General features: G+C 47.9%; 1 protein-coding gene across 4 annotated transcripts in view; it reads right to left on the reverse strand.

Annotated features, from left to right (window-relative positions):
• The window catches only part of TLN2 (talin 2), a 598,939-nt gene that overhangs the window by 186,801 nt on the left and 386,052 nt on the right, over nt 1-26,086 (reverse strand). For all 4 annotated transcript variants that reach the window (XM_086959469.1, XM_086959467.1, XM_086959468.1 and 1 more), the window contains exon 44: nt 23,895-24,061. In XM_086959469.1, coding sequence (XP_086815595.1) covers nt 23,895-24,061 — 167 coding nt within the window. The remainder of the gene's footprint in view (nt 1-23,894; nt 24,062-26,086) is intronic.

Genomic DNA, 26,086 nt, shown 5'->3' on the forward strand with positions numbered 1-26,086 from the left:
ACCTCTTCAACAAGGCCGACTCCATCATCGCACCCCAAATCCGGGACATCATCAACACCTCCTTCAACACCGCCACCTCCCGGAGACCTGGAAGCACGCCGAGCTCAGTGCCCTCCTGAAGAAACCAACAGCGGACCCCACCGACCTCAAGAACTACCGCCTCATCTCGCTCCTCCCTTTTCCTGCCAAAGTAATCGAAAAGGCCGTCAACAGACAGTTTGCCGCCTTCCTCGAGGCGAACGGATCCCTCGACCCTTCGCAGTCCGGCTTCAGAGCCAACCACAGCACCGAGACCGCCCTCATCGCAGCCACTGACGACATCAGATCCCTGCTCGACAACGGGGAAACAGCGGCCCTCATCCTCCTGGACCTCTCTGCAGCGTTCGACACTGTCTGCCACCGCACCCTAGTACAGCGCCTCAGCAACATCAGAATCCGAGAGAAGGCACTGGAGTGGATCATCTCGTTCCTCGCCGGAAGAACCCAGAGAGTCCGCCTCCCCCGTTCAGATCCAAGGCCACTGAAGTCATCTGCGGAGTACCACAAGGGTTTTCACTCAGCCCAACCCTCTTCAACGTCTACATGAGCCCTCTCGCAGCCATCGCACGCAAACACAACCTCAACATCATCTCCTATGCCGACGACACCCAGCTGGTCCTCTCCCTCACCAACGACCCCGCCACCGCCAGAACCAGCCTACACGAAGGGATGAAAGACGTAACCGAATGGATGAAGAACAGCACCCTGAAACTGAACTCAGACAAAACGGAAGTCCTCATCCTGCGATCATCGCCCTCCACCTGGGACAACTCCTGGTGGCCCCCTGCCCTGGGCACCACCCCAAAACCAATGGACTACGCACGCAACCTGGACTTCATCCTGGACTCCTCCCTCTCGATGTTCAGACAAGTCAACGCCATCTCGTCATCTTGCTTCAACACCCTGCGCATGCTCCGTAAGATCTTCCGGTGGATCCCCACCGATACCAGGAAGACGGTCACCCAGGCACTCGTCACCAGCCAACTGGACTACGGAAACACCCTCTACGCTGGAACCACAGCCAAACTTCAGAAAAGACTCCAGCGCATCCAGAACGCCTCCGCACGACTCGTCCTGGACATCCCCCGACACAGCCACATCTTCGGCCATCTGAGAGACCTCAACTGGCTCCCCGTCAGTAAGAGGATCACGTTCAGGCTCCTCACCCACACACACAAGGCACTCCATGACCTGGGCCCCAAGTACCTCAACAACCGCCTGACCTTCTACGCACCCACCCGCCAGCTACGATCGACCAGCCTCGCCCTCGCCGCCGTACCACGCATCGCAAAGCCACCGCCGGGGAAAAATCTTTCTCCTACCTGGCAGCCAAGACATCGAACTCCCTCCCGATCCACCTCCGGCTGACCCAGGATCATCTCTCCTTCAGGAAGCTCCTCAAGACCTGGCTCTTCGAGCAATAAAGGACCCCTCCCCCCCAGCGCCTTGAGACCCTTCTGGGTGAGTAGCGTGCTATACAAATACCCATGATTGATTGATTGATTGATCTCTCTCCAGTCAATGTGGTCTGTCTTCTTCAACTTACAAGGCTTTGCTGCCAGCTACAGTCTCTGAAGCGCTGGTACTGGACGAGCCAGAAGAAAAGATGGCACAGCTGTTAGAAGGGGCTGAAACCATACCAATTCATGTGGTGCATACAAATACTGGGACTGGTTGGGTCAGGCCTCCCCAGCTGCAACTGGCCCATTTGGCTTGCTCATAAGCATGGCGTACAATGAGGCATGTGTTCTGGATAACTGCTGACTTTTTCAACAGCATCATGTATGAGGTGATCAACCTCTTGTCTTCATTATGCTGAAATGTGATAATAATAATCCCAAAAGAATAGAGCAAATGTGCCCCTCCCAGCACCCATCCCTGTACAAATGTGGGATAGTTGAATGAACAGCATGTACTCAAGTGGTAATGAAGAGTTTGTGCCACATGGAGTAAAAAATGAAATACATATTTCTGAGTTTGAGACGAACGGTCAGAGGCAACTGACCCAACACTAGTGGACTGCTGTAGGTGGCTGGAGGATGACTCCGTGAACACTAAATCCTCAAACTTATTTGCACATCTTTCTACACCTTCTAGGCAACAGTGAGCCGTGGCATAATGCTGGAGGCTTTAAAGAACCTGGTCTCCTCTGCTTCTTGAAGTGCAGTCCCTCGCTTACTGACCTGGGTGAACTGCTCCTTTTCAACTACCTACTGTGGTTAATGGTAGTGAGACCCGACTGCTGGGAAGGGGGAAGAGGACGAGTGATGACATGCGTTGTTAACAATCTACTCAACAAGAACACACTTACCATGGAACATTGGCTTAACTCCTGATGCAACCCCTCCCGCTTCACAAGCAGGGGGGCTGATTTAATGTTTGGTGGCTGGCTTTCTGTCTATCAGGGTGGTGGAGAACATCCACCAAACTGGCCAGACTCTGTCTGTCATATTTAGAGATCGCTGCTGGCCCAATTGTGATCTCTTTGCTTGCGGAGGCGTCGTCGCATGGCAGCTACTCAGAAGGAATTGGCTGTTTGGTATGCAGGTCATCTTTCAAGCAGAAGTGTGCCAAAATGTCTGTTTCAAAAACTCAAAAGCAAACCCCAAAGCAGAAGTTTATAATTGAAAAACAAAACACTAATGACCTTCAACACACTAGGAGATTTGTCTCAGTGTGCCAGGGTAATTTTTCTTTTCTTTCCATTCAATAGCTTCAAATTTTATCCTGGTGGTGACAGACCGATAAAACCCATCGGACTGTTCACGTCTAAGCAAGGAAGGAGATCTGATCTCTTACTTCAATGGCCCAAAAGTCATCAGAGTAAGCTTTCAAACAGTGGAGCCAGAAAAGCACCGCCATTAGAAATATGGCAGCGAGTGGACCATTGGTTTTGCAAACAGGGTACTGCATTGTGACAGAGTATCCTGGCTGCCAAACTCTAAATCTGGCCCTGGGTCACGCTACACAGGTGTCCGAAGAAAGAAGTCTATCCCTGGTCCCAGATGCCACGTTCTGGTGTGAATAGAACATATGGCACCTCCATCACCACAAACATGTTGAGGAAGGCTCGACCTATCAGTGTAACAATTTAGTGTCACCACAGTGAAAGAGAGGTAAACTAGTTCCATAGTTCAACAATTACTGAGGAAGAACTCAATTTGATGGTACAGCAGCACCTAAGGCGTCATGGACGTTTTAGTGTCAAAAGGGCGAAACAAGTTACTTACCTTCGGTAACGCTTATTTTGGTGGATACAGTATCTACCTGTAGGTTGCTGTAACGGGGTCAGGGCGGGAAGCCGGGAAGACTGGTGGAACCCTGATTGTGCCCCTTCTGCTCTACAGACTGCAACCCGAGGGATGAATGGGAACAGGATCAGACCGAAGAAACATCCACAGGTCCCTTTAAGTGGGCGTATGATGACTGCAGTGAGGCCCCGCCTACTGCCGACGTGGACAGTCCTGGATGGATGAAAACAGGGGAAGCCCTATACGCGGCGTGTGACGTCACCAGCGAGCCGAGGGACAGAGAACGCGAGGAACACCGAACGGAGGAGAGAAGAGACGGAGTAGAAAACGGAGGACGGGAAAACGAAGGAAAGCCAGGAGGCCAACGACCCTGTGTTCCGTCGTGCCACGCTCCCGAGGGAGGAGTGTGGCTTAGCCAGGTACGGCGGCGTTGGGCGGCTTGGGTGGGGAGAAAGAGTGCCCCTTGTGAATAGTATAAAAAGTCCCCTGTGTGTGTTTTTTTCCTCTGTGCTACCCGAACCCCCCCTTTCCGCTACCCGATACCCGTACCTTACCTATTCCTTTTTCCCTCACTCTCACTCCCAGTACGAACACCCATCACTAGTGTGCTTGTAAACTACACCGGTGCCCCTCACTACCACGGGATCCCATTGGGTGAATACGCTTGTCGGATATAGCGACTAACGGCCTCCCTCTGTCCTTTCTTCCATACTGCTGCACCGGGGAACTGAATCCTGAGGCCGTCCCTTGCCTGGGGTATCCGCGACGCTGCACCTAGAGACCAGACCACTAGGATCAACCTGCATCCCCCTGGAAGCCTAAAGAACTTTCAGCGCTTATTGCCCCGCGTGTACCGACGACCACCACCACGGATAACCTCGAGTTTGCGAGGGAGAGACTAACGTTCCGTACAAAACGTACCATAAAAATAAAAGCGAGTTTGAAGAAATATACTGGTCAAGTTACTGTTGAGTCACCTGTTGTCACCACCGAGAGTGTCCCCAGCCCCCCTCCCACGCCTACAGTTGCATAATCTTCTGAATATCCCAATGCAAAAACAATCCATAGAAACACTTCTTTCCAGCTCTCCCACATTGAGGAGCACATCATAATGCCCATGGCTCCACACACGACTGTGTGTGACAAGTTCTGAGCTATAACATGCCCTTGTCGGCATGTGGACGTCAGTTTCCACCTATTTTTTTCATGCCTTTGAGGTGGATGGGGGGGAACTAGCATCACAAATGCAAAAGCATATGGCAGACTTTAAACCAAAGGTATATATTAATTGATTATGAAAGCCAAAGGTTACAGGGACGTTATTTTTAGGATGACATATAACTTGTACAAAACCTGAGATATTCAGCAGTTGTAGTTACCTGAGCTAATTATAACTTACCCTGCCTCTCTACACTGCTTATGACCTCACATATTATATCACTCCTGATATGGTCAATGACATCACTGATGACATCCCTGATGACATCACTAATGACATCATTCATTAAGTGTAAATTTGTTCTAAAAAATTGAGTGTTACGAGAAAAAGTAAACTACATTACTTAAATTAGTATAGTACGTGTCCTATTAATGAGTGATGCTATTTCTAACATATATTTTATAAGTGGTTGTGTGACTGTATGCGTATGTATGTGAGTGAGTGTCTGAGTTGCTTTAAGAGACTTTTATCTCCTCGCAACGGGTCTCGATACTGCAGAAGACGACACAGGCTTCTACCAAATCTCCACCACAGACTCAGTTAAAACTACATTAAATGGCAATAAAGGCCCTGATGACGAAGAAGAATAATGTAGTACCTCGGTCAACAAATTAGACTTGAGGTCAGTAGATGGAAGAGGCAATTACGTCTGAGCCACCTTTCTGATCACAGAATGGTACGATGTGACCTCAGGTAGAGGAATGACTTTTGGGGACAATAACACCCATTTCAGAGAAGTGTCTAGGCCGCTTGCTACCCCCAGACCCTCAAACTCAGGATCAAGCGATACTATTGCCCCTTCTTTTAAATCTGGAGCTCTTTCATCAAACAAGTACTGTTCCGCTTCCAGAAGCCTCTGCGCTTCTCTTTGAAATCTATGCTTCAACCTAGGCGTTGGTGACATCGGTAACAGTGCCAGTGACTAGGGTACCTGCATAGTGGGATCCAGTGGTACTGGCATCGAGTGTTACAATGCCAATGCGGATCCATCCGACATCGGAGAGGGCACGACCGGCACCAGAGACTCCTGTCGGACTTCTTCTACTGGCAATGGAGTCGCCGTCGGCTTTCTTGGCGCCGGAGGCGGCCATGTTACCTTGGTCATTGGCATAAATGATAGGAATGGGGCCTGCGAATAATGTGATAGAAAACCACTCAAAAAACAGGAAAGCACACACCTGGGACCCATAGGCACACCAGATGGAGCCATTGCCCTGCTAAAAATGTTGTACATAGCATTTAGAAAAATCCAAGTGTTGGCCCCTGGAGCCGGGGAAGATATATACTTCTGATCCTGTTGAGGAGGCAGAGGTAGAACTGTAGGTGGTTCTGGATCCAATTCTGCCTCTGGTTTAGGGCACCCAGGTGGAGTTGGAGGTCTTGGCCTTGAGGGAGATGCAAGAACGACCATTGAAGACAGCGACACCTCACCTCAATCTTTATGAGTCTTCCAATGCAGGGACATTGAACTGGCGGAGCCATCCTTACCCTTCGATGACTTCAAAGAATGGGGAGACTCTGACGACTCCGACCAAGGACAAGACTACCGACAACCTCTCTTCTCCTTCCATGCCTTGGCCTCTCCTTGTCTTCCAGCGCCTTTGGATTCATCTTCTGAACAGGCGATGATGTTGTGGTCTGTACTAAGGCACCAAAGACAAATTCATGAGGATCAGTGATCGTCATCTGAGGCCCACATTCCCTGCAGGACTTGAACCCCGACTTCCTTGGAGGAGACATTATTTCCTGCAATAACGCTGCAATTTCCTAGATAAAATGTTGCAAGACTCCTACACTATAAAGAGCCTAGGAAAAACCAGTTAGGCATCGAAGGAGTGGAAAATAGTGATCTGGCTTCCGCATTCCAACGAGGGACTCTTCTGGCTCCGATGACATCACGTGGAGTCTCGCGCGGATCCATGGGCATTATCATGTCCTCGTCCACGTGGAAGAGCTGGAAAGAAACATTTCGGTGGAATGCTGGCGCACTGGGATATTCAAAAGGTGTGGAATCCACAGGAATAGATGTACCCATCAGAAAACCCTATTTACTGAATAATTAGAAGGGACAGGAACGAGTCAAATACTAGGGAAAATGATTGTTCGTCTCACTGTTTTAACATCAGTGGTTATTAACACGCATTGAATTTGGCCACTGAGGGTATGCTTTCCCAATCGCTCGGTAGGAGCACACACTTCTTCACTGACCAAGTGGAGTGGTGTGGTGCAGCAGCCAGGGCAGCGGACTTCGGAGCACAGGGTTCAGGGTTCGATCCCTGGCTCCAGCGACAGCTCAGCTCAGCACCATGTGACACTGGGCAATAGCTCACTTAATTTCCACGACGGCCCCCAGCACCTTGAGTCCCGAAAGGCAGGCCTGCCAAGTATCACGCACCAGGCGTGACTCTAACACATTTCAGTGTGGTGTTCCGCATCACCACACTGAAATGCATTGTCACGAATATGAAATTAATACCAGTTTCACTCCGCTTTACCAGTGTTGAAACTGGCTAAGTCAGGCTCCTAGCGCCTGCTCTGGTGCCTGTGACACCAGTGCGCCGGCTCTGCTGCTCCCGCCGCTACCAGCACAGACCCAGTAACAGTGGTGGGGTGTGAGCCCACGTTCTGGTCCTGAAAGGAAGTGTCAGCGCGTGATGCGCCAGTTCCCGGCAGGCAGGTGGTTCATGTGCGCGGCAGTACTGCCCTACAGTGTAACAACACGCCCGAAAAACACGGCCGGGAAAACTTTGACGTCACTTTCAGTGACCAATGGCAAGTCACTTTTATAATAATTCAGAAAAGGGGGTGGTGATGAACAGAGTGTCTGAATTAAGCAGACCACTCTTCCCCAGTCCAAAGATCAGGGCTTGATCCATCACCATTTTTTAGCTCACTGCACCATCCCAGCTCAGAACTTGGCTATATGCAAATTAGTCTGACTAATTTGCATGTAGCCAGGTTCTGAGCTGGGATGGTGCAGTGAGCTAAAAAACAGTTATGGATCAAGCCCTGATCTCTTGACTGGGTAGGAGTGTCTTGCTTAATTCAGATACTCTGTCCATCACCACCCCTTTTCATAATTATTTTGTCCACCATAAGTGTGGAAGGGTATGCTCAGACATGAGTCCCTTGCTCACTGCACCATCAGGATTCAAGCAAGCCGGGCCGAAGACGGCTGTAATGCCAGAAACCGGTCCCCGGAAGCTTGTTTCCTTTCCAGTATAAGAATTGGCTTGGTAGTTTGGTCTGCCCTGTTCCCATGATGCATTGGGCCAGGGACAGACTAATTTGCATGTAGCCAGGTTCTGAGCTAGGATGGTGCAGTGAGCTAAAAAACGGTGATGGATCAAGCCCTGATCTCTTGACTGGGTAGGAGTGTCTTGCTTAATTCAGATACTCTGTCCATCACCACCCCCTTTTCATAATTACTTTTATAATAAGGCCGTGCCGAGAGCGGGCAGCATTTAAAGTTAAGCTGCAATGTGCACGCTGCTTGCATTACCGCATGGGTGGTACCATGGATCCCATAGGCGGGCCAGGCCCTCTCATCGCCGGTGTTCTGTCGTTTCAATCACCTGCTGCCTGGCAGCCTGTAGCCGAGGGAGCTGCTGGCTTGTAACTTAAACTCATCCCGCGCGTGGATCTTCTCGGACTTAATCAATGCTGTGTAATATAGATTTGAGCTGGCCCGGCTCCGAGAGGTGAGCTTTGTCATTCATGTTCATGACCCCTTTTATTTTAGCATGCAATGTTGCGCCGCCTCACTGTCAGGCTTTCTTCATGTGCTGCTCAACACATGAAAGAAAACAATTTTAACTTGTTTCATTATCCGAACGGGGCACTGGCTGCAGCACCCACGCGGATCTGGTGGTGTTTAGCCTTCGGTTGTAAAAGCTGGCAAGGCACCCCAGTCAGTCACTACTGTGCACTAGTAGTCATTCCAGGCGAAACCGGGGCGTTTGTTTTTTAGCGGGCTGCCTTACTAAGGCTGTCCCTGCTTCTAAACTTGAGTTGTGTAGGCAGGATGTTTTTTCCCCTTACGTTGCAATTACCAAAGGGCCTCCTGGTAGTCGGTGGAGCGCTCCCTCCAGCCCTCAAACTCAATTTCGGTTCCAGCAGCCGGTGTGACTCAGAGAGCAGATCATTGTCCACGGAGGCCAGTCCACTCTGCAGCAAAACCAGCAGAGCGACTACTGTGACTGGCAGTGGAAGTTCTCGAAGAGTGCTAAACGATTGTTTAAGAAAACCTAGCACCCTAAATGAAGGCAATCCACGACACACACGCAGCGCCAGCTTACATTTCAGATGGTTTACTCTATATTGCATTCCTGATGATTATTTCCTTTCACCAACTCTTGTGTTTCTGTACATTTTAACAACAGTTAGACCTGAAGTGCTTATGGACAAATTCAGAGACATGTTGGGAGAGAAAGAATGAAAGTGTACAAAGTGAGAAAATGCTGAAGACAGTATGAAGGAGAAACGTGATAGATTGAAGCACTCAGAAGACTGCTTCCCTTCCACACCCCTTAGAAATGTTCAAATCATAGTCTAACATTTTTAGAATTCCATCATTTTGAATTCCATCATTTTAAACTCTAATTCACAACAAAATATGTATTAATTACTCATGCATCTCATACGTTACACCAACAGGACTGGTGTGTTATAGGGTATGTTGGTTTTTGTGTTGTATATCTGGTTTAGTAATTGTTCTGTGGGGTGGGAGAGATGCAGGAGGGTTAGGATTGTGAGGTGAGTTTCAATATCAAGCTGACCAATGCTATAAAATGTGCTTTTTAGGCTAGTGCGTGGTCATGAATGATCAGACCATCTTCTGAGCAGCAGCAGTGCCTGCCTGACCTTGGTTACTGAGCACTCCAGTCACGCAGTGTGTCTCAGATTCGCGTTTTTCCATTTCTGGTGCTTCCCAGCAGTTGTAAGATCTTCTTAGAGTTTCTTGTTGCTCAAATGGGTGTAATTTCTGAAATGTATATGTTTCTCTCATCTTCATTGCTTGATTTTTGCTCCAGAGCAAGTGTCACTCTTAGTCGTTGAAATGTCAATCATAATTAAACTCAAATTATGAAAATGTCACACATAGTGTGCCCCTTCTGCTCTACAGACTGCAACCCGAGGGATGAATGGGAACAGGATCAGACCGAAGAAACATCCACAGGTCCCTTTAAGTGGGCGTATGATGACTGCAGTGAGGCCCCGCCTACTGCCGACGTGGACAGTCCTGGATGGATGGAAACAGGGGAAGCCCTATACGCGGCGTGTGACGTCACCAGCGAGCCGAGGGACAGAGAACGCGAGGAACACCGAACGGAGGAGAGAAGAGACGGAGTAGAAAACGGAGGACGGGAAAACGAAGGAAAGCCAGGAGGCCAACGACCCTGTGTTCCGTCGTGCCACGCTCCCGAGGGAGGAGTGTGGCTTAGCCAGGTACGGCGGCGTTGGGCGGCTTGGGTGGGGAGAAAGAGTGCCCCTTGTGAATAGTATAAAAAGTCCCCTGTGTGTGTTTTTTTCCTCTGTGCTACCCGAACCCCCCCTTTCCGCTACCCGATACCCGTACCTTACCTATTCCTTTTTCCCTCACTCTCACTCCCAGTACGAACACCCATCACTAGTGTGCTTGTAAACTACACCGGTGCCCCTCACTACCACGGGATCCCATTGGGTGAATACGCTTGTCGGATATAGCGACTAACGGCCTCCCTCTGTCCTTTCTTCCATACTGCTGCACCGGGGAACTGAATCCTGAGGCCGTCCCTTGCCTGGGGTATCCGCGACGCTGCACCTAGAGACCAGACCACTAGGATCAACCTGCATCCCCCTGGAAGCCTAAAGAACTTTCAGCGCTTATTGCCCCGCGTGTACCGACGACCACCACCACGGATAACCTCGAGTTTGCGAGGGAGAGACTAACGTTCCGTACAAAACGTACCATAAAAATAAAAGCGAGTTTGAAGAAATATACTGGTCAAGTTACTGTTGAGTCACCTGTTGTCACCACCGAGAGTGTCCCCAGCCCCCCTCCCACGCCTACAGTTGCATAATCTTCTGAATATCCCAATGCAAAAACAATCCATAGAAACACTTCTTTCCAGCTCTCCCACATTGAGGAGCACATCATAATGCCCATGGCTCCACACACGACTGTGTGTGACAAGTTCTGAGCTATAACATGCCCTTGTCGGCATGTGGACGTCAGTTTCCACCTATTTTTTTCATGCCTTTGAGGTGGATGGGGGGGAACTAGCATCACAAATGCAAAAGCATATGGCAGACTTTAAACCAAAGGTATATATTAATTGATTATGAAAGCCAAAGGTTACAGGGACGTTATTTTTAGGATGACATATAACTTGTACAAAACCTGAGATATTCAGCAGTTGTAGTTACCTGAGCTAATTATAACTTACCCTGCCTCTCTACACTGCTTATGACCTCACATATTATATCACTCCTGATATGGTCAATGACATCACTGATGACATCCCTGATGACATCACTAATGACATCATTCATTAAGTGTAAATTTGTTCTAAAAAATTGAGTGTTACGAGAAAAAGTAAACTACATTACTTAAATTAGTATAGTACGTGTCCTATTAATGAGTGATGCTATTTCTAACATATATTTTATAAGTGGTTGTGTGACTGTATGCGTATGTATGTGAGTGAGTGTCTGAGTTGCTTTAAGAGACTTTTATCTCCTCGCAACGGGTCTCGATACTGCAGAAGACGACACAGGCTTCTACCAAATCTCCACCACAGACTCAGTTAAAACTACATTAAATGGCAATAAAGGCCCTGATGACGAAGAAGAATAATGTAGTACCTCGGTCAACAAATTAGACTTGAGGTCAGTAGATGGAAGAGGCAATTACGTCTGAGCCACCTTTCTGATCACAGAATGGTACGATGTGACCTCAGGTAGAGGAATGACTTTTGGGGACAATAACACCCATTTCAGAGAAGTGTCTAGGCCGCTTGCTACCCCCAGACCCTCAAACTCAGGATCAAGCGATACTATTGCCCCTTCTTTTAAATCTGGAGCTCTTTCATCAAACAAGTACTGTTCCACTTCCAGAAGCCTCTGCGCTTCTCTTTGAAATCTATGCTTCAACCTAGGCGTTGGTGACATCGGTAACAGTGCCAGTGACTAGGGTACCTGCATAGTGGAATCCAGTGGTACTGGCATCGAGTGTTACAATGCCAATGCGGATCCATCCGACATCGGAGAGGGCACGACCGGCACCAGAGACTCCTGTCGGACTTCTTCTACTGGCAATGGAGTCGCCGTCGGCTTTCTTGGCGCCGGAGGCGGCCATGTTACCTTGGTCATTGGCATAAATGATAGGAATGGGGCCTGCGAATAATGTGATAGAAAACCACTCAAAAAACAGGAAAGCACACACCTGGGACCCATAGGCACACCAGATGGAGCCATTGCCCTGCTAAAAATGTTGTACATAGCATTTAGAAAAATCCAAGTGTTGGCCCCTGGAGCCGGGGAAGATATATACTTCTGATCCTGTTGAGGAGGCAGAGGTAGAACTGTAGGTGGTTCTGGATCCAATTCTGCCTCTGGTTTAGGGCACCCAGGTGGAGTTGGAGGTCTTGGCCTTGAGGGAGATGCAAGAACGACCATTGAAGACAGCGACACCTCACCTCAATCTTTATGAGTCTTCCAATGCAGGGACATTGAACTGGCGGAGCCATCCTTACCCTTCGATGACTTCAAAGAATGGGGAGACTCTGACGACTCCGACCAAGGACAAGACTACCGACAACCTCTCTTCTCCTTCCATGCCTTGGCCTCTCCTTGTCTTCCAGCGCCTTTGGATTCATCTTCTGAACAGGCGATGATGTTGTGGTCTGTACTAAGGCACCAAAGACAAATTCATGAGGATCAGTGATCGTCATCTGAGGCCCACATTCCCTGCAGGACTTGAACCCCGACTTCCTTGGAGGAGACATTATTTCCTGCAATAACGCTGCAATTTCCTAGATAAAATGTTGCAAGACTCCTACACTATAAAGAGCCTAGGAAAAACCAGTTAGGCATCGAAGGAGTGGAAAATAGTGATCTGGCTTCCGCATTCCAACGAGGGACTCTTCTGGCTCCGATGACATCACGTGGAGTCTCGCGCGGATCCATGGGCATTATCATGTCCTCGTCCACGTGGAAGAGCTGGAAAGAAACATTTCGGTGGAATGCTGGCGCACTGGGATATTCAAAAGGTGTGGAATCCACAGGAATAGATGTACCCATCAGAAAACCCTATTTACTGAATAATTAGAAGGGACAGGAACGAGTCAAATACTAGGGAAAATGATTGTTCGTCTCACTGTTTTAACATCAGTGGTTATTAACACGCATTGAATTTGGCCACTGAGGGTATGCTTTCCCAATCGCTCGGTAGGAGCACACACTTCTTCACTGACCAAGTGGAGTGGTGTGGTGCAGCAGCCAGGGCAGCGGACTTCGGAGCACAGGGTTCAGGGTTCGATCCCTGGCTCCAGCGACAGCTCAGCTCAGCACCATGTGACACTGGGCAATAGCTCACTTAATTTCCACGACGGCCCCCAGCACCTTGAGTCCCGAAAGGCAGGCCTGCCAAGTATCACGCACCAGGCGTGACTCTAACACATTTCAGTGTGGTGTTCCGCATCACCACACTGAAATGCATTGTCACGAATATGAAATTAATACCAGTTTCACTCCGCTTTACCAGTGTTGAAACTGGCTAAGTCAGGCTCCTAGCGCCTGCTCTGGTGCCTGTGACACCAGTGCGCCGGCTCTGCTGCTCCCGCCGCTACCAGCACAGACCCAGTAACAGTGGTGGGGTGTGAGCCCACGTTCTGGTCCTGAAAGGAAGTGTCAGCGCGTGATGCGCCAGTTCCCGGCAGGCAGGTGGTTCATGTGCGCGGCAGTACTGCCCTACAGTGTAACAACACGCCCGAAAAACACGGCCGGGAAAACTTTGACGTCACTTTCAGTGACCAATGGCAAGTCACTTTTATAATAATTCAGAAAAGGGGGTGGTGATGAACAGAGTGTCTGAATTAAGCAGACCACTCTTCCCCAGTCCAAAGATCAGGGCTTGATCCATCACCATTTTTTAGCTCACTGCACCATCCCAGCTCAGAACTTGGCTATATGCAAATTAGTCTGACTAATTTGCATGTAGCCAGGTTCTGAGCTGGGATGGTGCAGTGAGCTAAAAAACAGTTATGGATCAAGCCCTGATCTCTTGACTGGGTAGGAGTGTCTTGCTTAATTCAGATACTCTGTCCATCACCACCCCTTTTCATAATTATTTTGTCCACCATAAGTGTGGAAGGGTATGCTCAGACATGAGTCCCTTGCTCACTGCACCATCAGGATTCAAGCAAGCCGGGCCGAAGACGGCTGTAATGCCAGAAACCGGTCCCCGGAAGCTTGTTTCCTTTCCAGTATAAGAATTGGCTTGGTAGTTTGGTCTGCCCTGTTCCCATGATGCATTGGGCCAGGGACAGACTAATTTGCATGTAGCCAGGTTCTGAGCTGGGATGGTGCAGTGAGCTAAAAAACGGTGATGGATCAAGCCCTGATCTCTTGACTGGGTAGGAGTGTCTTGCTTAATTCAGATACTCTGTCCATCACCACCCCCTTTTCATAATTACTTTTATAATAAGGCCGTGCCGAGAGCGGGCAGCATTTAAAGTTAAGCTGCAATGTGCACGCTGCTTGCATTACCGCATGGGTGGTACCATGGATCCCATAGGCGGGCCAGGCCCTCTCATCGCCGGTGTTCTGTCGTTTCAATCACCTGCTGCCTGGCAGCCTGTAGCCGAGGGAGCTGCTGGCTTGTAACTTAAACTCATCCCGCGCGTGGATCTTCTCGGACTTAATCAATGCTGTGTAATATAGATTTGAGCTGGCCCGGCTCCGAGAGGTGAGCTTTGTCATTCATGTTCATGACCCCTTTTATTTTAGCATGCAATGTTGCGCCGCCTCACTGTCAGGCTTTCTTCATGTGCTGCTCAACACATGAAAGAAAACAATTTTAACTTGTTTCATTATCCGAACGGGGCACTGGCTGCAGCACCCACGCGGATCTGGTGGTGTTTAGCCTTCGGTTGTAAAAGCTGGCAAGGCACCCCAGTCAGTCACTACTGTGCACTAGTAGTCATTCCAGGCGAAACCGGGGCGTTTGTTTTTTAGCGGGCTGCCTTACTAAGGCTGTCCCTGCTTCTAAACTTGAGTTGTGTAGGCAGGATGTTTTTTCCCCTTACGTTGCAATTACCAAAGGGCCTCCTGGTAGTCGGTGGAGCGCTCCCTCCAGCCCTCAAACTCAATTTCGGTTCCAGCAGCCGGTGTGACTCAGAGAGCAGATCATTGTCCACGGAGGCCAGTCCACTCTGCAGCAAAACCAGCAGAGCGACTACTGTGACTGGCAGTGGAAGTTCTCGAAGAGTGCTAAACGATTGTTTAAGAAAACCTAGCACCCTAAATGAAGGCAATCCACGACACACACGCAGCGCCAGCTTACATTTCAGATGGTTTACTCTATATTGCATTCCTGATGATTATTTCCTTTCACCAACTCTTGTGTTTCTGTACATTTTAACAACAGTTAGACCTGAAGTGCTTATGGACAAATTCAGAGACATGTTGGGAGAGAAAGAATGAAAGTGTACAAAGTGAGAAAATGCTGAAGACAGTATGAAGGAGAAACGTGATAGATTGAAGCACTCAGAAGACTGCTTCCCTTCCACACCCCTTAGAAATGTTCAAATCATAGTCTAACATTTTTAGAATTCCATCATTTTGAATTCCATCATTTTAAACTCTAATTCACAACAAAATATGTATTAATTACTCATGCATCTCATACGTTACACCAACAGGACTGGTGTGTTATAGGGTATGTTGGTTTTTGTGTTGTATATCTGGTTTAGTAATTGTTCTGTGGGGTGGGAGAGATGCAGGAGGGTTAGGATTGTGAGGTGAGTTTCAATATCAAGCTGACCAATGCTATAAAATGTGCTTTTTAGGCTAGTGCGTGGTCATGAATGATCAGACCATCTTCTGAGCAGCAGCAGTGCCTGCCTGACCTTGGTTACTGAGCACTCCAGTCACGCAGTGTGTCTCAGATTCGCGTTTTTCCATTTCTGGTGCTTCCCAGCAGTTGTAAGATCTTCTTAGAGTTTCTTGTTGCTCAAATGGGTGTAATTTCTGAAATGTATATGTTTCTCTCATCTTCATTGCTTGATTTTTGCTCCAGAGCAAGTGTCACTCTTAGTCGTTGAAATGTCAATCATAATTAAACTCAAATTATGAAAATGTCACACATAGTGTGCCCCTTCTGCTCTACAGACTGCAACCCGAGGGATGAATGGGAACAGGATCAGACCGAAGAAACATCCACAGGTCCCTTTAAGTGGGCGTATGATGACTGCAGTGAGGCCCCGCCTACTGCCGACGTGGACAGTCCTGGATGGATGAAAACAGGGGAAGCCCTATACGCGGCGTGTGACGTCACCAGCGAGCCGAGGGACAGAGAACGCGAGGAACACCGAACGGAGGAGAGAAGAGACGGAGTAGAAAACGGAGGACGGGAAAACGAAGGAAAGCCAGGAGGCCAACGACCCTGTGTTCCGTCGTGCCACGCTCCCGAGGGAGGAGTGTGGCTTAGCCAGGTACGGCGGCGTTGGGCGGCTTGGGTGGGGAGAAAGAGTGCCCCTTGTGAATAGTATAAAAAGTCCCCTGTGTGTGTTTTTTTCCTCTGTGCTACCCAAACCCCCCCTTTCCGCTACCCGATACCCGTACCTTACCTATTCCTTTTTCCCTCACTCTCACTCCCAGTACGAACACCCATCACTAGTGTGCTTGTAAACTACACCGGTGCCCCTCACTACCACGGGATCCCATTGGGTGAATACGCTTGTCGGATATAGCGACTAACGGCCTCCCTCTGTCCTTTCTTCCATACTGCTGCACCGGGGAACTGAATCCTGAGGCCGTCCCTTGCCTGGGGTATCCGCGACGCTGCACCTAGAGACCAGACCACTAGGATCAACCTGCATCCCCCTGGAAGCCTAAAGAACTTTCAGCGCTTATTGCCCCGCGTGTACCGACGACCACCACCACGGATAACCTCGAGTTTGCGAGGGAGAGACTAACGTTCCGTACAAAACGTACCATAAAAATAAAAGCGAGTTTGAAGAAATATACTGGTCAAGTTACTGTTGAGTCACCTGTTGTCACCACCGAGAGTGTCCCCAGCCCCCCTCCCACGCCTACAGTTGCATAATCTTCTGAATATCCCAATGCAAAAACAATCCATAGAAACACTTCTTTCCAGCTCTCCCACATTGAGGAGCACATCATAATGCCCATGGCTCCACACACGACTGTGTGTGACAAGTTCTGAGCTATAACATGCCCTTGTCGGCATGTGGACGTCAGTTTCCACCTATTTTTTTCATGCCTTTGAGGTGGATGGGGGGGAACTAGCATCACAAATGCAAAAGCATATGGCAGACTTTAAACCAAAGGTATATATTAATTGATTATGAAAGCCAAAGGTTACAGGGACGTTATTTTTAGGATGACATATAACTTGTACAAAACCTGAGATATTCAGCAGTTGTAGTTACCTGAGCTAATTATAACTTACCCTGCCTCTCTACACTGCTTATGACCTCACATATTATATCACTCCTGATATGGTCAATGACATCACTGATGACATCCCTGATGACATCACTAATGACATCATTCATTAAGTGTAAATTTGTTCTAAAAAATTGAGTGTTACGAGAAAAAGTAAACTACATTACTTAAATTAGTATAGTACGTGTCCTATTAATGAGTGATGCTATTTCTAACATATATTTTATAAGTGGTTGTGTGACTGTATGCGTATGTATGTGAGTGAGTGTCTGAGTTGCTTTAAGAGACTTTTATCTCCTCGCAACGGGTCTCGATACTGCAGAAGACGACACAGGCTTCTACCAAATCTCCACCACAGACTCAGTTAAAACTACATTAAATGGCAATAAAGGCCCTGATGACGAAGAAGAATAATGTAGTACCTCGGTCAACAAATTAGACTTGAGGTCAGTAGATGGAAGAGGCAATTACGTCTGAGCCACCTTTCTGATCACAGAATGGTACGATGTGACCTCAGGTAGAGGAATGACTTTTGGGGACAATAACACCCATTTCAGAGAAGTGTCTAGGCCGCTTGCTACCCCCAGACCCTCAAACTCAGGATCAAGCGATACTATTGCCCCTTCTTTTAAATCTGGAGCTCTTTCATCAAACAAGTACTGTTCCGCTTCCAGAAGCCTCTGCGCTTCTCTTTGAAATCTATGCTTCAACCTAGGCGTTGGTGACATCGGTAACAGTGCCAGTGACTAGGGTACCTGCATAGTGGAATCCAGTGGTACTGGCATCGAGTGTTACAATGCCAATGCGGATCCATCCGACATCGGAGAGGGCACGACCGGCACCAGAGACTCCTGTCGGACTTCTTCTACTGGCAATGGAGTCGCCGTCGGCTTTCTTGGCGCCGGAGGCGGCCATGTTACCTTGGTCATTGGCATAAATGATAGGAATGGGGCCTGCGAATAATGTGATAGAAAACCACTCAAAAAACAGGAAAGCACACACCTGGGACCCATAGGCACACCAGATGGAGCCATTGCCCTGCTAAAAATGTTGTACATAGCATTTAGAAAAATCCAAGTGTTGGCCCCTGGAGCCGGGGAAGATATATACTTCTGATCCTGTTGAGGAGGCAGAGGTAGAACTGTAGGTGGTTCTGGATCCAATTCTGCCTCTGGTTTAGGGCACCCAGGTGGAGTTGGAGGTCTTGGCCTTGAGGGAGATGCAAGAACGACCATTGAAGACAGCGACACCTCACCTCAATCTTTATGAGTCTTCCAATGCAGGGACATTGAACTGGCGGAGCCATCCTTACCCTTCGATGACTTCAAAGAATGGGGAGACTCTGACGACTCCGACCAAGGACAAGACTACCGACAACCTCTCTTCTCCTTCCATGCCTTGGCCTCTCCTTGTCTTCCAGCGCCTTTGGATTCATCTTCTGAACAGGCGATGATGTTGTGGTCTGTACTAAGGCACCAAAGACAAATTCATGAGGATCAGTGATCGTCATCTGAGGCCCACATTCCCTGCAGGACTTGAACCCCGACTTCCTTGGAGGAGACATTATTTCCTGCAATAACGCTGCAATTTCCTAGATAAAATGTTGCAAGACTCCTACACTATAAAGAGCCTAGGAAAAACCAGTTAGGCATCGAAGGAGTGGAAAATAGTGATCTGGCTTCCGCATTCCAACGAGGGACTCTTCTGGCTCCGATGACATCACGTGGAGTCTCGCGCGGATCCATGGGCATTATCATGTCCTCGTCCACGTGGAAGAGCTGGAAAGAAACATTTCGGTGGAATGCTGGCGCACTGGGATATTCAAAAGGTGTGGAATCCACAGGAATAGATGTACCCATCAGAAAACCCTATTTACTGAATAATTAGAAGGGACAGGAACGAGTCAAATACTAGGGAAAATGATTGTTCGTCTCACTGTTTTAACATCAGTGGTTATTAACACGCATTGAATTTGGCCACTGAGGGTATGCTTTCCCAATCGCTCGGTAGGAGCACACACTTCTTCACTGACCAAGTGGAGTGGTGTGGTGCAGCAGCCAGGGCAGCGGACTTCGGAGCACAGGGTTCAGGGTTCGATCCCTGGCTCCAGCGACAGCTCAGCTCAGCACCATGTGACACTGGGCAATAGCTCACTTAATTTCCACGACGGCCCCCAGCACCTTGAGTCCCGAAAGGCAGGCCTGCCAAGTATCACGCACCAGGCGTGACTCTAACACATTTCAGTGTGGTGTTCCGCATCACCACACTGAAATGCATTGTCACGAATATGAAATTAATACCAGTTTCACTCCGCTTTACCAGTGTTGAAACTGGCTAAGTCAGGCTCCTAGCGCCTGCTCTGGTGCCTGTGACACCAGTGCGCCGGCTCTGCTGCTCCCGCCGCTACCAGCACAGACCCAGTAACAGTGGTGGGGTGTGAGCCCACGTTCTGGTCCTGAAAGGAAGTGTCAGCGCGTGATGCGCCAGTTCCCGGCAGGCAGGTGGTTCATGTGCGCGGCAGTACTGCCCTACAGTGTAACAACACGCCCGAAAAACACGGCCGGGAAAACTTTGACGTCACTTTCAGTGACCAATGGCAAGTCACTTTTATAATAATTCAGAAAAGGGGGTGGTGATGAACAGAGTGTCTGAATTAAGCAGACCACTCTTCCCCAGTCCAAAGATCAGGGCTTGATCCATCACCATTTTTTAGCTCACTGCACCATCCCAGCTCAGAACTTGGCTATATGCAAATTAGTCTGACTAATTTGCATGTAGCCAGGTTCTGAGCTGGGATGGTGCAGTGAGCTAAAAAACAGTTATGGATCAAGCCCTGATCTCTTGACTGGGTAGGAGTGTCTTGCTTAATTCAGATACTCTGTCCATCACCACCCCTTTTCATAATTATTTTGTCCACCATAAGTGTGGAAGGGTATGCTCAGACATGAGTCCCTTGCTCACTGCACCATCAGGATTCAAGCAAGCCGGGCCGAAGACGGCTGTAATGCCAGAAACCGGTCCCCGGAAGCTTGTTTCCTTTCCAGTATAAGAATTGGCTTGGTAGTTTGGTCTGCCCTGTTCCCATGATGCATTGGGCCAGGGACAGACTAATTTGCATGTAGCCAGGTTCTGAGCTGGGATGGTGCAGTGAGCTAAAAAACGGTGATGGATCAAGCCCTGATCTCTTGACTGGGTAGGAGTGTCTTGCTTAATTCAGATACTCTGTCCATCACCACCCCCTTTTCATAATTACTTTTATAATAAGGCCGTGCCGAGAGCGGGCAGCATTTAAAGTTAAGCTGCAATGTGCACGCTGCTTGCATTACCGCATGGGTGGTACCATGGATCCCATAGGCGGGCCAGGCCCTCTCATCGCCGGTGTTCTGTCGTTTCAATCACCTGCTGCCTGGCAGCCTGTAGCCGAGGGAGCTGCTGGCTTGTAACTTAAACTCATCCCGCGCGTGGATCTTCTCGGACTTAATCAATGCTGTGTAATATAGATTTGAGCTGGCCCGGCTCCGAGAGGTGAGCTTTGTCATTCATGTTCATGACCCCTTTTATTTTAGCATGCAATGTTGCGCCGCCTCACTGTCAGGCTTTCTTCATGTGCTGCTCAACACATGAAAGAAAACAATTTTAACTTGTTTCATTATCCGAACGGGGCACTGGCTGCAGCACCCACGCGGATCTGGTGGTGTTTAGCCTTCGGTTGTAAAAGCTGGCAAGGCACCCCAGTCAGTCACTACTGTGCACTAGTAGTCATTCCAGGCGAAACCGGGGCGTTTGTTTTTTAGCGGGCTGCCTTACTAAGGCTGTCCCTGCTTCTAAACTTGAGTTGTGTAGGCAGGATGTTTTTTCCCCTTACGTTGCAATTACCAAAGGGCCTCCTGGTAGTCGGTGGAGCGCTCCCTCCAGCCCTCAAACTCAATTTCGGTTCCAGCAGCCGGTGTGACTCAGAGAGCAGATCATTGTCCACGGAGGCCAGTCCACTCTGCAGCAAAACCAGCAGAGCGACTACTGTGACTGGCAGTGGAAGTTCTCGAAGAGTGCTAAACGATTGTTTAAGAAAACCTAGCACCCTAAATGAAGGCAATCCACGACACACACGCAGCGCCAGCTTACATTTCAGATGGTTTACTCTATATTGCATTCCTGATGATTATTTCCTTTCACCAACTCTTGTGTTTCTGTACATTTTAACAACAGTTAGACCTGAAGTGCTTATGGACAAATTCAGAGACATGTTGGGAGAGAAAGAATGAAAGTGTACAAAGTGAGAAAATGCTGAAGACAGTATGAAGGAGAAACGTGATAGATTGAAGCACTCAGAAGACTGCTTCCCTTCCACACCCCTTAGAAATGTTCAAATCATAGTCTAACATTTTTAGAATTCCATCATTTTGAATTCCATCATTTTAAACTCTAATTCACAACAAAATATGTATTAATTACTCATGCATCTCATACGTTACACCAACAGGACTGGTGTGTTATAGGGTATGTTGGTTTTTGTGTTGTATATCTGGTTTAGTAATTGTTCTGTGGGGTGGGAGAGATGCAGGAGGGTTAGGATTGTGAGGTGAGTTTCAATATCAAGCTGACCAATGCTATAAAATGTGCTTTTTAGGCTAGTGCGTGGTCATGAATGATCAGACCATCTTCTGAGCAGCAGCAGTGCCTGCCTGACCTTGGTTACTGAGCACTCCAGTCACGCAGTGTGTCTCAGATTCGCGTTTTTCCATTTCTGGTGCTTCCCAGCAGTTGTAAGATCTTCTTAGAGTTTCTTGTTGCTCAAATGGGTGTAATTTCTGAAATGTATATGTTTCTCTCATCTTCATTGCTTGATTTTTGCTCCAGAGCAAGTGTCACTCTTAGTCGTTGAAATGTCAATCATAATTAAACTCAAATTATGAAAATGTCACACATAGCAATATGAAACCTTGGCAGCTATGGAAAGGGTGAGTAGTTCGCGCTTTACAAATACGGATTTTATTTATCGAGGAGGTCATCGATACTGAGCCAAACAGCCCCAGTGTCCTTCATAACTAGGATTCGGATCATAAATGCCATTTATCTTTTCGGAGGTCCTGTCCTGGTGGTGGGACAGAGTCCGCAGAAAAGTATAGGACGGTGGGTTCCCAGTCTGGAATTTGCAACGAGTATGTAGGTCATTTGCTGCAGACAGCTTACGTTCCTTTTCACATGGCATACATTCAGAGCAATGCAGTACAGACTGAGTTCGAGACGGGGGCAAAAAATCAACAAAAGCAAAGAAAAATGTGAGGCGCTGGCCTGCGGGTACGTCATCGTTAAGTAGCGGGTGTTATCCCCTAAAGAAGCTGGTGCGCAGATGAAGGGACCAAGGCCATGCATGTGCCACGAGGTATATTGCGTGATATAATGTTCATACAGGTTTGAATAGCAGTTTTCACTTCTGCCACTAGGTGTCAGAGTACCCTTACGTTGGGCACAATACAGAAAGACCAAAGATGTCGAAACAACTTAATTTTTTTAAAGCTGGAAAAGTTGATAATTAGGGATCAAGTGAAACTATTTAGTTAAAATAAAAGCTTGCGCTGAGAAAACAAATGGGTACTTAATAAAAATGACTAGCAAAAATTAGGGAACTATGTTACTGTATTTGAGATCACAAAAATCTGATATTGGGGACTAAATTGATGAATTGAAGGAGAAACTAAAGATAGTGACAAAATTGGTTGCGGCACCAATATTTAAGTGGAAATGCAATTGGTTAAAAAGTACACGCAGTTTTTTGGCCGCAAAACGATGGGCTTTAGTGGGCCTGCTTCAAACCCCGTCCACTTCTTGAAGTCATGGCACTTTGAGGGGCTGCCCTGGGCTTTAAGTAATGCCATGTGTAACCTGTCCATTGTCGTCCAGATCATTTCACTCCACAATGCTGGGGGTGGCGACGGCCAGGGTAGTAACGAAGCTGGAAGTACTGCAAAGTACCTGCAAAGTACTTTGCTTATTGATATTTGTGAGTGAATTATTGTCATAGTTTTGCCACAAAGTGTCTTGCCACGGCATTCTTATGTGGACTGTGCAGAGGCTCACAGCGCACACTTGCCACTACTACTCCACACTTCCAGCACATGGAACACATGGTAAAGCACAGACCAGCACCACAACTGTGGGGACACGGCAGACTGACAACAACGCAGCCCACAGCACCTCAGCAGAGCAGCCTCCACTTCCTTCAGAAGCTATTTCTCCGTATTAAGAATGAAAAGGAGGGGTGCAGCTGAAAATCAGCAGAGGCGATCACATCGATACATCATCGATTTACTAAAAACAGCACTCCTATGTTGCATGTAAATCTATAACTGAGATTAGTCATTAGGTCATCTGAAGCTTTTCCTAACTTTTTCAGGAGTGTGCTATGTTCGGAATGTACAGATAGGCCGACAGAACTGTTCGTGGTCCAAACTCAAATACTCGAAGAAACTGGAGCCGTGGCATCTAAACCCCTCTCCGACCTAATCTGCTTAAGGAAAACAATAAGATCGTGTATATCAATGTGGGGCCCCTGAGTGAGGAAGGTGTGCACGTGTTACAGGATGATTGGATGGGTGTGACACCAATATCAAAGTCAAGAGACCCATCAACCACTAATGCCAACAACCGTGCAATGAGAAACCCACTCTGTTCTATTGAGGGCAAACAAACCCCTGTGCATTCTGATGACTGACCTGTGATCTGCAAATGACTCGTTGTTCTCCGCATTGAGCGTCCCGGCAGTGGCAAACATGATGGTGGTGTCCAGATCAGCAATAATGCCCGATACCGAGCTCCCTGCAGTGATGCAAGCCTGTGTGCCCTTGTTTCCAGCTTGAAGGGCAGACAGCACCAATGAAACCTGAGAAGAAAGAAAGAAAAAAGGATGATAATAATAATAATAATAATAATTACACCATTTATATAGCGCCTGGTTACACTAGGAACAGTATGTCCCCGCGCTTTAAAACAATTTACCAGCACTAAACCCCAAAAGCAAGAAGGCTGCAGAAGGCATAGTCAGGAGAACATCACTATTTGGGAAAGATGTGCGTTTTCAGTTTGCGCCTAAAGCTACCTTCTGATGGCTCCATCCGGACCTCAATGGGGAAGTCATTCCAGTGTTTGCTAGCCAAATATCTGAAAGACCGACACCCCCATCCGTGCCCGTTGAATTCTGGGCACCTGAAAGAGCATACAGCCCTGAGATCATAAAAGACGCTTGGGGTGGTATTTGGTGAGTAGCTTTTGCAGATAGACAGGACCTCTCTCATAAGCAATGCGATGGGTCATACACATGCTCTTGAAGATGATACGCTCCCGTATAGGGAGCCAGTGGAGTTGAGCTAAGGCTTGTTTCCCCGAAGATCTTCTTGAAAGATTGAGGGCTAGTCTCGCTGCCGCGTTTTGTACACATTGAAGCCTATGCAGTCCTTTCCTACTCAAACCTAAATACAAGGCGTTGCTATAGTCGAGATGGGGCGTCACCAGAGTATGGATTAACGTTTTCCTGCTATTGGCAGGGAGTGAGCCCAGGGTCTTACGTAGCACCTTAAGAATCCCATAGCATTTCCCTGCTATCCCTCTAGTATAGTGTTCGAAGGATAGAGTCGCGTCCAGTCTGACCCCTAAATTTTTGACCTGTTCTAATGGTTTAGGGATGGTGCCAAGTTCATTGGGCCACCATGCCGATGACCAGATGGATGGAGATTTCCCCAACACCAAAAGTTCAGTTTTATTGGCGTTGAGGCGTAGGCAGTTGGTATTCATCCATCCAGCTACTCCGCTCAGACATGCCGTGAAGTTGTCTGAAGCCTCTTCCGGGGGCTGGGACAGTGTCACTAACAGCTGGGTGTCATCAGCATATGACACTATCTCAACCCCGTACGCTGCAACCAACTTGGCCAGGGGTGCCATGTAAAGATTAAACAAAGTCGGGCTCAAAATTGAGCCCTGAGGCACCCCGTGTCTGAGCGAGCGCACTTCGGATTTAAAAGGAGGACAGTGGAACTGGAATGGTCTATTCGCCAAAAATGAACACATCCACTCGTGAGCCAGACCCTCAATACCAGCCTCAACAAGACGAGAAAGCAGCAGAGGATGGGAGACGGTGTCAAATGCCACGCTCATTGATAACAGTATCTGCAGAGATCCATGTTTCTACATAATACTGCTCAAGGCAGAGACTTGGTTACATTAGCTGTTTGAATGGGATCTTCAGGTGCATTATATTATTTCCATTAGATGTCACTAAACGCTGTCCATGCCACTGTGGATGTACTGGATTCAATGAAGCACGCTTGGGGAGGTCTACATCAGACCAGTGTCTGAACCTCCATTGAATTATTAAAAAATATACGGTTGCCCGGTCCGAATCTTTACATCTAGCAGTTATGGACTTGACGTCCGCATTCGACAGGCTGAACTGGGCGAAACTCTGGGCTTTGCTTAGGGAGATGGGGTTAACCTAGTATTATTGTCCTTTTAGCCAATCTTCACTCACAGACCTCTGCTTCAGTGTGTTTTTCTCAGGGCGATGACTCTACTCTCTCATTTCCTACTAGCTATGACGGTAGACAAGGATGCATTCTTGCCCCTTTCTCGTTTACTTTTTATGTGAATGGGGTTGAGTTCGATATATTATCAGTCTGGGCAGACTGCCCTAAGGTTGGTGATAGATCTCTGAACAGCAAAAAACAGTCCCCTCACTGAATAATATTTAAGACTAGGTGATACATCCTAGATACATATACCAAAAAACATTGTCCCACAAACAGAAGTTATTCAAAAGATGTTATCATTTTTTATTTACACATTTTTCTGATACTTTAGAACATCATAATAATATACATGAATATTTGTGACCACAATATATAACAAATAATCT

The sequence above is a fragment of the Lissotriton vulgaris genome, chromosome 2_2 (genome assembly GCF_964263255.1).
Source record: "Lissotriton vulgaris chromosome 2_2, aLisVul1.2, whole genome shotgun sequence".
Lineage (NCBI taxonomy): Eukaryota > Metazoa > Chordata > Amphibia > Caudata > Salamandridae > Lissotriton > Lissotriton vulgaris.